Here is a 13,128-nt window from a genome sequence, read left to right as displayed (position 1 = left end):
CACTATTAATTTGACTCTTTTAATTGGCTTGTTGAAGATGGGTGGCAGCACCTGGCTTAGGGTACAGGTTGTGACCCCCAAATACAACATTACACACCCTGTCTGTTACTCAGCAACCCTGAGGTAAGTAAGTGATCTACTGCAGAAGGAGGGATGGAGCTACAGAAATATCACAGGTGACATGTACTTTTCAGGCATTACGATGAACTAACTATCCAAAATGCATTAAATAACTCTCATTCGGTAAATTAAAGAGAGTCCTGCAAAGAATTTCAGTGTACTTAAACCACTAGCCCAAACCAAAATATTTGGAAGAACAAAAAAATTTAACATATGTCAAACACATATGGACTAAAATAATGAGAATATAATCAGATCCAAAAAGAAATTAATCCAAATCGCTCAGCGGCCTATACAGTGCACATTTTCACCCACCATCCTTAGCTCTGTGCTTTGTGCAGACGGTACAAAAGGCCGCGGAACTACCAACTATCTAAACATATTTTAAAATTTAAACTTATTTAAAACATTTTTATTGCTCTCATCTTTTAACACTATACTGTATTCTACAACATTCACCAGTGTGTACTGTATTACATGCCAGTCTAATATTAGTAAGGATATTATTTGAAATACCTAGAATGACAGCTTACTCTTTTTTTCTTCTTTTTAAGTGGCATGGTTAAGATGGTTTTTGAGAGTCACCGTTTTGCAGCTCTCAGACCCCTTTGCAGTCAGTTTTCTTACTCTCCCATGCCGCCCCATTAGCCAAGAGTAGGAAGGAGCCCACCCATTCACACCGGCCCTGATAGAAGCAGCACCAAGAAATCCCACCCACTCTCCCCGGGGCCAGGACCCTACCTGATTGTGCCATCGGATGACGTTTCCAAATCCCCCGGTCCCGAGTCGTTCTTTCATTTCCCAGGCCCCACAGGTCTGGGTTGGGAGGGATGGTGACCAGCTCATATTGATGCCCTGCTACCTCTAGAAGCAAGCAGGAGGAGAGGACAAGTTCAGAGAGAGGAAAAGAAGGAGCTCACGAAGCAGGGTGGGTCAGCGGCTGCTGCCCTTCCAGGTGAGGGGAGCACTCCGGTTTAGTTAATAAATAAAAGTTGCTGCTGCGGCCCGGCCCGCTGGCGGGTCGCGTCCCCACCGATCACAGCCACCGACCCCGGGAAGAGGCGGAGCGCGCGTCCACGCGAGCCCTTCCACGGGCCGCGAGCCGCCTTCGCCTGGGACTCACCTGCCCCGGGGGCCGCGGGGCCGCCAGCGACACCCACAGAGGACATGAAAACTCAGGGTCCCCACGCAGCCAGCCCAGCGCCACTTCCTCAAACACTTCCTGCCCTGACGTCACGGGAACTTGGCTGCCCTTAAAGGAGACGCGCGAGCCCCTTGCTGGGATGGAGAGCAACAGCCTGCAGCGGGGGTTCTGGGCTAGGCGGATTGGAGAGTTCTTTATCCCGGCGCTTTTCAGGGGGAGCTTGATCCGACCAGCTAGGCAGTTCGTACGGGTCGGGGGAATCTGCTGAGCCCCCACTGGGACTGATTTAGGTACTGTAATAAGAATTGTCTTCCTGTCCTCCCACCGCCGTTCATCGAGTCTGAATGCTCCCGGTTCAGTGCTAAGAATGATAAACCATACTGATGCTCCTCAGGAAGTAACATACCACCATCCGCCTCAAAACAAACAAACAAACAAACAAACACAAAACAAACAGGGGTAAGAATACAAAAACAAAGCAAAACAAAACTAGTAGTGTCTACTTACACTGGAGTTGCCGTACTGGTAACAATGGGAGCATTGTAAAATTGCCAGTTTATTATTAGGTCAAGGACCTGGACACTGCCCCTGCCTGCGCCAGTCCTAACCCCTGCCGCCCGGGCCCTTCGCTTCGAACAAGTCGGGTTCACTCACTCAGTAGCCTAATTCCTGACACAACTAACAATGAGAAGCTGAAAAGGAGGTTTATTCAATGTAACAATATTGGGGAAAGACAGAAAGGGGCCCATCACGCCCAACCCAAGTCCAATGCTGGGTCCTGATGTGAGGTTTGGGTTTCGGTGGAAGGCGAGAGGCATGTATAACTAAGCAGTCCTGCAAAAGGTGTGTTCTGGACCACCATCGTCGTCTAGACTTCAGTCTCTCGCGTAGAGTGACGTCAGAACCGTGTGAAAACTCTGCCTAACGTCTGGCCTTTTATACCCGCCTGGGCAGCGACCTGCGAGATTAAATTTCAGTGGATGAAGAGATGTGCCAAAGATCTTCATTGGATAACCAGGGGACTCCAAGCATTTGAACTCAAGTCTTGCGCATAAAGCTCTTCTCGCTCCTTTATTATTAAAGCAAGCAAAACATGAGGCAACATTTAGAGTGAGCTTAAGCAATACAAGGAGAACGAGGGAACACACGTGGTGCTATGTCTTATCATCTTCGGTCGTGTGAGAAGAGTCAAGAATGTTCCTCCTAGGCCTTTGCCAACAGAGATAATGTGGACAGCCCCGTGATTCCCTTCATGTCCTGGCTTTCAAGTACATCCACTTATCAGGGTTTATGCAATTCTTTCTACAAGGCCACCTGGTGGGAAGAAGTCCACACTCTGCCCTATCCACAGTTCACAGGAAAGTCCCAGCCTTCTGTCACAGGCTCCCACAAGGCCTCAGCTCGATATTCCTGGGGAAATTCCAATTTCTTGGGGTCTGTTCTTTCCATAGTTTAAGAGCCAAACAGAGGGCCTCAAGGGTCTTAGAATCTTTTCATTGCTGCCAGGACAATTGCACGTCCCTCTTGGTTTTTTTCACTTCAGTCTTGAGATAAAGACTCCTGTGTCTGGAACAAATATAAATAGAATAGTAGGAATCAAGGGTGGCCTTTGCAGAGGCAGGCAGATCTCTGTGAGTTCGAGACCAGCCTGGTCTACAAGAGCTAGTTCTAGGACAGGCTCCAAACCACAGAGAAACCCTGTCTCAAAAAACCAAAAAAAAAAAAAAAAAAAAAAAAAAAAACCCACCACCAACAACAACAAAAAACAGCTCTTACCTCAAAGGAATAGAAAATGTAGTTTATTCTGAAGCAAATATGAATGATCACGGCCCAGGAATCTACATTTAGGTCTCAAATGGAATGTTCTGATCTAGAAGCAGTTTTGAGACATTTTATAGTTTTACAGACCCAAGAAAATTAATTAAAGCAAGGCAAGTTTGAAATGCGTCCGTGGGTCCGTCAAAGAGGGGATTATAGCGCGGGGGAGATTTTCTATGAATTTGTGGGTCCGTCAGAGAGGGGGTTCGGGGGGGGAGATTTTCTATGGATCCGTGGGTCCGTCAGAGAGGGGATTACAGCAGGGGGGGGAGATTTTCTATGAATCCATGGGAATGTCAGAGAGGGGGTTACACCGGGGCAGGGGGGAGATTTTCTATGAATCATCAGTTGTTACTTGATGACATTCTTAGCTTTTGACTTGGTGGAAGATACCAGCCCACTAAGTTAATAGATTTCAAAAGTTTTGCTTTTTAATCTCTTAGTCACAGAACGTTAGTTCTGACATAGAGGGGGTAATGAGTGGATGTTCCAGAGACTGTGGGACAGACAACCACACACAAGAACCATTTCTCCACAACCTCTTGGTTGGAATTATTTTTGGAAGGGCTGGCACAAGCAACTCCATTTATATGTCTATGTACTCTAGGAAGCTTCCACAGTAGTAATTTCTATAAGGCTTTTCCAAAGGCCTTTAGGGTTAGTTATCCCTTCCCACGTCCTGACATGGACCCTGCCTTCTCCTTCCCCACTCTATTAAATCCTCTTATTCTAATGTCCTCTTTATGACACTATGTTCTATTTACCCTTCCTTGGATGTCTTCTTCAATTTCTGTTTTGAAGATACAGTTTCTTTTTGGTCTCTTTGTTAAAAATCAGGTGTCTGTAGAAATTTGGAGTTACATCTGGACCTTCATTCTATTCCACCAGCAGGCCTGTTTTTATGCCAATACCACGCTAGCTTTTATTATTATAGCCGCATACTATAACTTGAAATCTGGGAAGCTAATACCTCCAGCAGTTCTTTTTTCTTCAGAATTGTTTCAGATATTCCATTTGTGAATGTGTGTTTCAATATGAAGTTTAAGATATTTCTTAACTTCTGTGAAGAACTATGTTGGAGTTTTGATGAGAATTTCAATGAATCCATAGGTTTCTTTTGGTAGGAAGGCCGTTTTCACGACATTAAGCCTGCTGATCTACCACACCAACACGCACACGCACCTACTTGAACACACACACACACACACACACACAACTATTTAATGAATGGGAAATCTGTAGCTTGGTGTCCACGAGTTTGCGTACTTTCTGTTATTTCTATTGTTGTGGATGTAAAGTCCATGATAGTCAGAGCGCATGCAGGATCTTATCTCATTTTCTTGTATCTGTTAAGGCTTTCTTTTATAAATGTGAATTGCGATGCATCTCTCACATCAACCGGAATAACTTGGTTCTTTAGTGTTTCGTTTTTCTAAGTTTTTAAAATGTACATTTAAGTCGGACATGACGGTGTATACTTTAATTGGTGAGGGAGAGGCAGGCAGAGTCCTATGAGTTCCCGGCCACCCTGGTTTATATAGCAAGTTCTAGGCCAGCCAGTGCTACAGAGTGGTTCCCTGTCTCAAAAAAAGTTACATACATTTAGTGTGTGTGTATGTGTGTGCACGTGTGTGTGTGTGCATGTATTGTGTACCTGTGGCACAGCGCATGTGTAAAAATCAATCTGTGGTGTAGTAATAAGAGCGGCGGGGCTGCGTCCCCAGCACCCCGGCTGCCTGCTCAGCTAGCTTATGCCCCGAAATAACAACACACAAACTGTATTCATTTAAACACTGCCTGGCCCATTCTCTTCTAGGCTAATTCTCACATATTAATTTAGCCCATTTCTAATCATCTGTGTGTAGCACCCCAAGGTGCGCTTACCAGGGAGATTCTAGCCTAGTCCATCCTGGGTCGGAGCTTCATCCCGGGAGCGGGGCATGGCGTCTCTGCTGAGGCATCTGCTCCGGAGAGCAGAGCTGTGGAGTCTCTGAGCTCACTTCCTCTTCCTCCCAGCGTTCTGTTCTGTTTACCCCACCTACCTAACCTCTAACCAATAAAATGGGCCAGGGCAGTTCCTTTATTATCCAATGACCTTCCTCCATCACTGTGGGAGTTTTTTCAATGAAGAAATAAACCACAGCTCCCATCCTAGAGTAAACAAAGGACAGCTTTGCGTCACCACCGCCTGGCTTGAAATTTTATAGTTCAACAGAACAAAGAAAGTCATAAATCAAGTAAGTTTAAAATACATTAGTGAATACGCAAGAGAGGCAACTATAGGGAGATGAGGGAAGCTTTTCTACAGGTCCAAGATGCTATCTTATGACAATCATAGCTTTAGGTTGGTAGAAGCTAGTGGTCAACGCAGTTAATAGATTCCAAAAGGTCCATTAGTCACAAGATGTTGTGGAGTATCAAAGAAGACTACTTGGACACAGGTTTAAGCCAATAGAAAAAGTCTTCATCAGTCAACCAGCAACTACACTGAGTATTCCAGGTCTGAGTGTAGCACTGAGCTCTTCTCACGGGGAGCTTTTAAGCACAAAACCATGTTCTGGCCTGACACACTGAAGTTAGCAAGAGCAGTGTTAGCAAGAAGTAGAACTACAGAAGTACCCCCCCCCCAAAAAAAATAAACCGTGGCTAGTATGTTTAAAGACTTCCCAGAGCTATGGACTTTGATGGATTAGGTCTCTGTTTTGTTTTGGCAGGTGGTGCTGTTTACCTGCTGAATTTTATGAAGTCAGTTGTGCTAAAGTCTGGGGTCTTCTAAGGTGTGGGGCCTGCTACAATGTTAGTTCAGACACAAAGGTGAGAAAGGAATGGTTGTCCCAAGGGCTAGAACTAGCCTAAGATAAGACTTGGGCCCATAGCTGTCCTGGAACTTGCTCTGTAGAACAAGCTGACCTTGAATTCACAGAGATCTGCCTGCCTCAGCCTGCCGAGTGCTGAAAGACCCAATCAGATGATTTTAAAGAAATCATTTTGACACGATGAAGTGACTAAAATCTCCCAGAATAACTATTGTGGGGTAGCCACCAGAGAAGACTACATAGACATGAGTTTAAGCCAATGGAAAGTCTTTCTAAGTCAACCAGTGACTACCTTGGGTGTTCAAGATCCCCATGTAGCACCGAGCCTATATCAGGGAGAGATAAGCATTGAAACCCACATCCTGTGTTGACATATTCAGTTCACAAGAACAGTTAACCAGAAGTGGAACCATAGAAGCCAGAAATCAAGGTTGTTATAATTTTTCCAGAACTTTTCCAGAACTGTGGAGTTTGATGGATCAAGTTTTGTTTCAGTTTTGGCAGGCGGTCCTGCCTACGTGCTGACTTTCGTGGCTTGAATGGCACTTCCATCATGAAGTCACTTATGCTAAGGTCCAAGGACATGTTATAAAAATTGATCTTAGACTTGCCAAGGCATTCCCAGTCTATAGACAATCAAGAAATCTCGTTCTGAAAGGCTTCTGACTGTCAGGATGAGGCAGAAAACTAAGGGGATCTGGGAAGGAAAAAAAAAACAAAGAAATTCTTTATCCCGAGATTTAGTTCGTGTTTCCTGGTTCCTGATAGCCAGACATTTAATGCAAGTGATGGAATTAAAATTGGTTACAGGGTCAATGCTCATTTTCCAAAAGATACTAAAAATGACAGGCTACTCTCAATTACAGCCAGGCTCTTTGTGACTTTTGAATATAGGCAGATTATTACTCCTTCCTCCTCCATAAACTTCAACACTGCACCTCATGCAATTTCATCTACAAAAGGAGACTCAGGAAGAATGTTCTGAGTATAACAGAATTACAGGCTTGGATCTGAGTCCAAAGAACACCTGCTGGTTTTCAAGTTCTTGTCTCCCTGGACAAAGAATTATAAAGAACATAAAGTGGCAGAAATAGAGATTCTTGGCCAGGTGGTGGTGGCATACACCTTTAATCCCAGTACTCGGGAGGTAGAGGCAGGTGGATCTCTGTGAGTTCGAGATCAGCTTGGTCTGCAAGAGCTAGTTCCAGGACAGGCTCCAAAGCTACAGAGAAACCCTGTCTCAAAAAACCAAAAAAAAAAAAAAATTAAAGATCTTTATTAATAAAAGCAGACAGAGACTATAAAGAAAGAGAAAGAAGCTCAGAAAGTGGAAATGGGCTAGAGCAATCCTGCCCCTCAGATATAGCAGAACTTCAGGATCAGAATGGAGAATAGGAATCCCAGGGACCTGTTAGGAAAGGACTCACATGGCAAAGTCCCAAGGCCAAGGCTGTGGAGACCAATGGATGGCTCCCTCTCTCCCCCCCACCACACAACACAGTGTGTAATTTCCTAGAGCAACGGTTCTCAGGCTGGGGTCACGGCCCCTTTAATTTACCCACCTTGATTTTTTTTCTTTTCCCAATTGATCTAATACTTAATCCTTTTCCTTATCCACTTTACTAACTCCCCCTCTTATATAAACTACACTCAAACTATAAAGCCGGAATAAATTGGTTGATTGCCCTCCAATAGTTATTGAAGTTATAGAAGTCACTGCTAATGACTGGCAAGAAGAGCAGTTGAGTAGTGACAATACCAAGCACCTGTGGCTGCTCTCTCAGTTAACTACCTACTCTAGGAGGAAAAGAGAATTTTTATCAGGCAGACTGAGCACCTGGCCTGATGTTTTTTGAACTATACATCCAACTCTACTATATCCAAACCCCACATGAACACTACAAATGCTTCAACTGAAAGAACATAGGTGATAAAAAGTAAACCAAGGGGTTGGGGGAGTTAGAGAGATGGCTCAGAGGTTAAGAGCACTGGCTGCTCTTCCAGAGGTCCTGAGTTCAATTCTCGGCAACCACATGGTGGCTCACAACCATCTATAATGAGATATGACACCCTCTTCTGGCCTGTAGGGATATATGCAGCACAGAATATTGTACACATAATAAATAAATAAATCCTTTACAAAAAAATAAAGAGATGGATAATATGAAATAAGCATGCAACAAAGGGAGAAATGCTGAAGAAAAACTAATCTGAAATGTAGGAAATAAAAACTGTAGTGAGTGGAATAGTGTTCTGTGGGAAGTCTCAAGAAGTCAGACTATGTGAGTCTGAAAACACACGGAAGAAATAAGACAAAGTCATAAGCAAGTAGCAGTGGGAATTCCAATATATACACCACACTGTGTTGTAGGTATAGAAGAAGACTCTTGTTCTAAAGGCATAACCTTTTCAAAAGGTTAACAGCAGAAAATTTCTCAGAGTTAGGAAAAGACATCAATTTACATGCCGGAGACGTTTAGGATGTCAAACAGACAAGACCTCATCATAACACAGTTAAAACACTAACTGTATAGAACACAGAGAGAATGCTGAAAACATCAAAGGAAAAACACTTCTTTATATACAAAGGCAGGCTCATCAGAATAACATCATATTATTCAACTGAAACTTTAAGTCCAGAAAAGCTTGGAATGATATATTTCAAGTTCTGAGAGACAGTTGCCAGCCTTGGCTACTATACCCAGCAAAACCATGTGTCATAATTGAAGGAAAAATAAAAAACTTTCCATGATAAAAATAAACCAAAGGAATTTATGACCACTAAGCCAGCTCCGCAGAAAATACTGGAGCAATCTTCCAGCCTGAAGAGAAAAACAAATCTACCCTCAAGGCCACAGGAAATAATAAACCTTACTTAGAGTAATAGTTAAGCAAAAGAAGAAGAAGGGGAAAAAAAAACCCCAAACACCACAAAACCAACAATGGTGGAAATTAATAAAAAAAATTTAATAAAAATACTGAATATTAATGGTCTCAATTACCCAATCAAAAGACACATTCTAGTAGACAGAATCAAAGAGCAGAGCCACCTACTTGTTGCGTTGAAATGCCCTTCTCTGCAAAAGACGGATGTTACCTTAGAGCAAAAGGAAGAAAAGAGTTGGGATTCGAAGAAAATGGACCCAGGAACTAAGCAGGTATATCTGGCAAAACAGACTTCAAAACAAAACTAGTAAGACAAGATAAAGATGATCACTTCCTACTGACTAATGGAGCAATCCACTAAGGGGACATAAATGCCCAAACACAGGCACATCCCATTTCAGAAGACAAGTGTGGCTACAGACAAAGCCACAGATTAATTCCAGCACCGTAGGATTAGGTTATCTCTATACCCTACTCTTGACAGCTGACAGACTATCCTGACAAACATGAAGAGAAATACCTGGATTAAATGTCACCATAGAGTGAACGAATTTAAGAGACGTCCATAAACCAACCCATCCAAACACGACTGAGCACACATTTTTCTTAGCAGTCTACAGAAGCCAAATAAAATTGTGAAAGTTTCAGGAAAACAGATAGAACTGGAAAAGGTTACACTAAGTGAGGTGACCTAGGCCCCCAAAGACACACACCATATGTGGATCCTACCTACGAATCTTTAGGTTTATGTATCTGACTTGGACTGTCTATAGAGTTCAGGAAGCTAGAAAAGACCCCTGAGAGGAGGAGCAAAGGGGCCTTAGAGGGTGAAGGTTAGTACTGCTAAAGTCACAACACAGTTTGGCTGGACCTAGAGAAATCAAACTGGAACTGACCTAAAAGCTTCTTCTCTGCTGGTTGACTTTCACAATGCCAGAAGCTGCTCGTTAGGCGACTGGAAGAGAAAAATCTATGAATGGTATTGTTCCGTGGTAAGCCTTTTACCGACAATACCGACTTGCCAGGCGAGGTGTGCTTACTGGTGCAACAGAGGCACAGTGGTTATGGGGGTAACCATTTATTTTGGGGTTGGATTTGAGGCCTTATCCACAGAAAATAGCTCATGCCTCATCCTGTAAACCTGGCCAAGACTTCATGGCTAAGGAGGTCATAGGCCCTATGGTGGTGGGGGAACATACTAGAGTTGCCTTGTTAAGTGGAAATGTTGTCGATCTGCTTTCTAAATAATATGGGGGCTGAAAAGATGGCTTCATGATTAGTAACTTCTGTTACTTTTACAGATGACTGACGGTTCCAAGAACCTGTATCAGATAGCTCACGACTTCCCGTAACTACAGTTCCAGAGGATATAACAACCTCTTTTGTTTTCTGTTCCCAGCCACACCCACATTCACATATCCACACAGAGACACATAGTTAAAAATGAATCTTTAAAACGTTGTAAGTATTTGTACTTATGCCCACAGGTTAGTGCTGCCCTCAACCTTGGCTATAGAAGTTTCTCTCTGAAGTCAGCAGTTAGTTCAGAGGCTCATACTGCTGACAGTACTGAGATCGACTGTTGACTACTCAGCCCTAAATGGGACACATACATCAACCAGGGCACGTAAGACACAGTGTTCCCAAGGTTCAAGGAACACTGCAAAAAAGGAGGTATCATGCAGTAATTTCCTCCGAAATAAAACTTTCTCTTTTGGAGGGAAGTTCATTAAGACACAGGATATTCTAAGGAACAGTGAAACATCCAATTCTGTAGGCAAGCTCAGTAAGACACAAGAAGTGTATAACTCAATAACTCCAGGAAGTTCCTACAATTGAGAACATTCATTTCCCACCCTAAACACATATAAGCCATAAGGAATACTGAGAGATGTCCTCAGATTAGCCAACGGCCTACAAGAGGCAGAGACCTCGTAGAAATGGCCCAAACCAACTGAGCTGCCAGGAAGACAGAGCCTCTGTCTTACTGAGCTGCATATCTGAGTCATGACCCACACTTAGGGGCTTTGCTGATGACTATTTTTGGGTCACTCCTGCTCTTGTAGGTGACCGCTCACTCATATTTATGTTAGTAATCCTAATAAAACTCATTGATTAACCAAGTTGAATTTCGTTGGTATCCTTACTTTGGTTTCTCATTGGTTCCACATCTGAGACGTTGTTTATGTCTTCATGGGAATACAGTCACACAGTGGGGTGGGGAGGGGGGGAGGAAGAATGTAAGAGCCCGAGGATGGGGAGGAGCATTGTGAAATGCTGTCTTCTGGATAGGAAAAGGCAGTCGCATCCATGAACTCACAGTAGCTATGGACACCTGTGTACAAGATCAAGCTATCAAGATCAATCAACATTCCCACAAAGCAACACTAATTGCACTCAGTGACCCCTTAAAAAGAAAGGAGAGGACATGAATGTGGGTGGGGACCATAGGGGTGCCTGAGGGGATTGGAGTTTGTAGTTAGCAGTGGATAGGATATAATACATTACTTATATGTATGAAATGTTAAAGAATAAATAAAATATTATACTAATAGAGGGAGGAGTCAGGGGCAGGCAGACCCCTGCAAGTTCTAGGTCAGCCTGGTCTACATAGCAAGTACCAGGACTACAAAAGAGATCTTGTCTCAAAAAAAGATAAGAAAATGAAAGGGGTAGGAGAGCAAGACAGAAGTACTCATGTTCACCACGAAATACTGATAGTCTGACTTTGTTCTCCAGAACTCACATAAGAAAACTGGATGTAGTACCACACTTCACTTCCTATACCTCTTCTCCTTCTGATAGTACTCCCAAACTCTTTCTGCTAACTCCATCCATGGCAGTTAGCCCCACCCATTCCTGTTGAGAGCCTTTGTCCTCCATCTATTTTGGCAAAGAGCCTACATTGCTCCCACTAACTATACCCATCTCCACCAATTCTACACATCCCTGGTGTTCACGGATGTTCCACAAACTCTGAGAGACCACGGATGCCAACCCAGACTGCTATACCCAGTGAAACTATCAACCACATAGAGGGAGTAAAACATTCTATGATAAAACCAATTTAAGCAGTGTCTATTTGCCTATCCAGCTCTATAGAAGGCACTAGAAAAAACCTGAAGAGAATAACCATACCCAAGAAAACACAAGGAAAAAATAATTCCAGACCAGAAAATCAAAAGATGGGAGAAAGTTCACACCATAGCAACAACAACAACAAATAGGAATCTATAAACACTGCTCATTGATAACTCTCACTATTAATAGCCCAAATCACCAATAAAAAGACAGAATAACGGACTGGATTAGAAAGCATGATCCATCTTTCAACACACATTATCATCAAGGATAGACATCACCTCAGAAGGGGCAAAAGAATGAAAAAGATATTTCAGGTAAATGGACCCAAGAAGCAAACAGATTTTGCAATTTCAATGCCCGAAAATATAGACTACAAACCAAAAGTAATCAGAAGAGATAGGGAAGGACACTGCAAGCTTATCAGAGAAAAATCCACCAGGAGCCTATTGCAACTCTAAACATTTATGCACAAGACACAAGGGCACCCAAGTTCATAACAGAAACATTAGCGCAGCTAAAGTCACATTGACCCTAACACAAGGAGAGTAACTTCAATACCTCACTCTCCTGAAGAGACAGGTTATCCGGACAAAAGCTAAACAGAGAAAGGCTGGAGGAACTAAAGAGTGTCATAAATTCAAATGGACCTAGCAGATATTTACAGAACATTCTACCCAAACACAAAAGAATACACCTCTTCTCAGCAACTCAGGGAACTTACTTGAAAGTTGACCACACACTTTTAAACAAAGCAACTCTTTTTTTTTTTCATTATCAATTCTCACTTTATTTATTTATTTATTTATTTAATTTTTTATTGCGAAAAGAAGAAAAAAAAACATAAACAAAAAACAAGTTTCCACCTCCTCCCAGCCTCCCATTTCCCTTCCCCTCCTCCCACCCTTCTCCCCTTCCTCCCACCCTTCTCCCCCTCCCCCCACTCCTCTCCCCCTCCCTCTCCAGTCCACAGAGCAGTCCGGGTTCCCTGCCCTGTGTTAAGTCCTAGGTCCTCCCCCCTCCGTCCATATCTAGGAAGGTGAACATCCAAACTGGCTAGGCTCCCACAAAGCCAGCACATTAAGTAGGATCAAAACCCCGTGCCATTGTCCTTGGTGTCTCATCAGCCCTCATTGTTCGCCATGTTCAGAGAGTCCGGTTTTATCCCATGCTTTTTCGGTCACAGTCCAGCTGGCCTTGGTGAGCTCCCCGTAGATCAGCTCCACTGTCTCAGTGGGTGGATGCACGCCTCGTGGTCCCAAA

General features: G+C 43.4%; 1 protein-coding gene across 1 annotated transcript in view; it reads right to left on the bottom strand.

The window, feature by feature from the left end:
* Positions 1-1,346, bottom strand: part of Ikbkb (inhibitor of nuclear factor kappa B kinase subunit beta) — a 47,407-nt gene extending 46,061 nt beyond the window's left edge. The window contains exons 1-2 of the mRNA XM_041673854.1: positions 1,244-1,346; positions 862-984 (exon numbers count right to left, since the gene is read on the bottom strand). Coding sequence (XP_041529788.1) covers positions 862-966 — 105 coding nt within the window. The 5' untranslated portion in view covers positions 967-984; positions 1,244-1,346. The remainder of the gene's footprint in view (positions 1-861; positions 985-1,243) is intronic.
* Between the last annotated feature and the right edge of the window lie 11,782 nt (positions 1,347-13,128).

Source organism: Microtus oregoni, unplaced genomic scaffold (assembly GCF_018167655.1).
Source record: "Microtus oregoni isolate MIOR12 unplaced genomic scaffold, Mior012 000024F_ref0000369, whole genome shotgun sequence".
NCBI lineage: Eukaryota > Metazoa > Chordata > Mammalia > Rodentia > Cricetidae > Microtus > Microtus oregoni.
The sequence above is the reverse complement of the archived record's forward strand: the minus strand, read 5'-3'. Positions and strand labels throughout refer to the sequence as shown.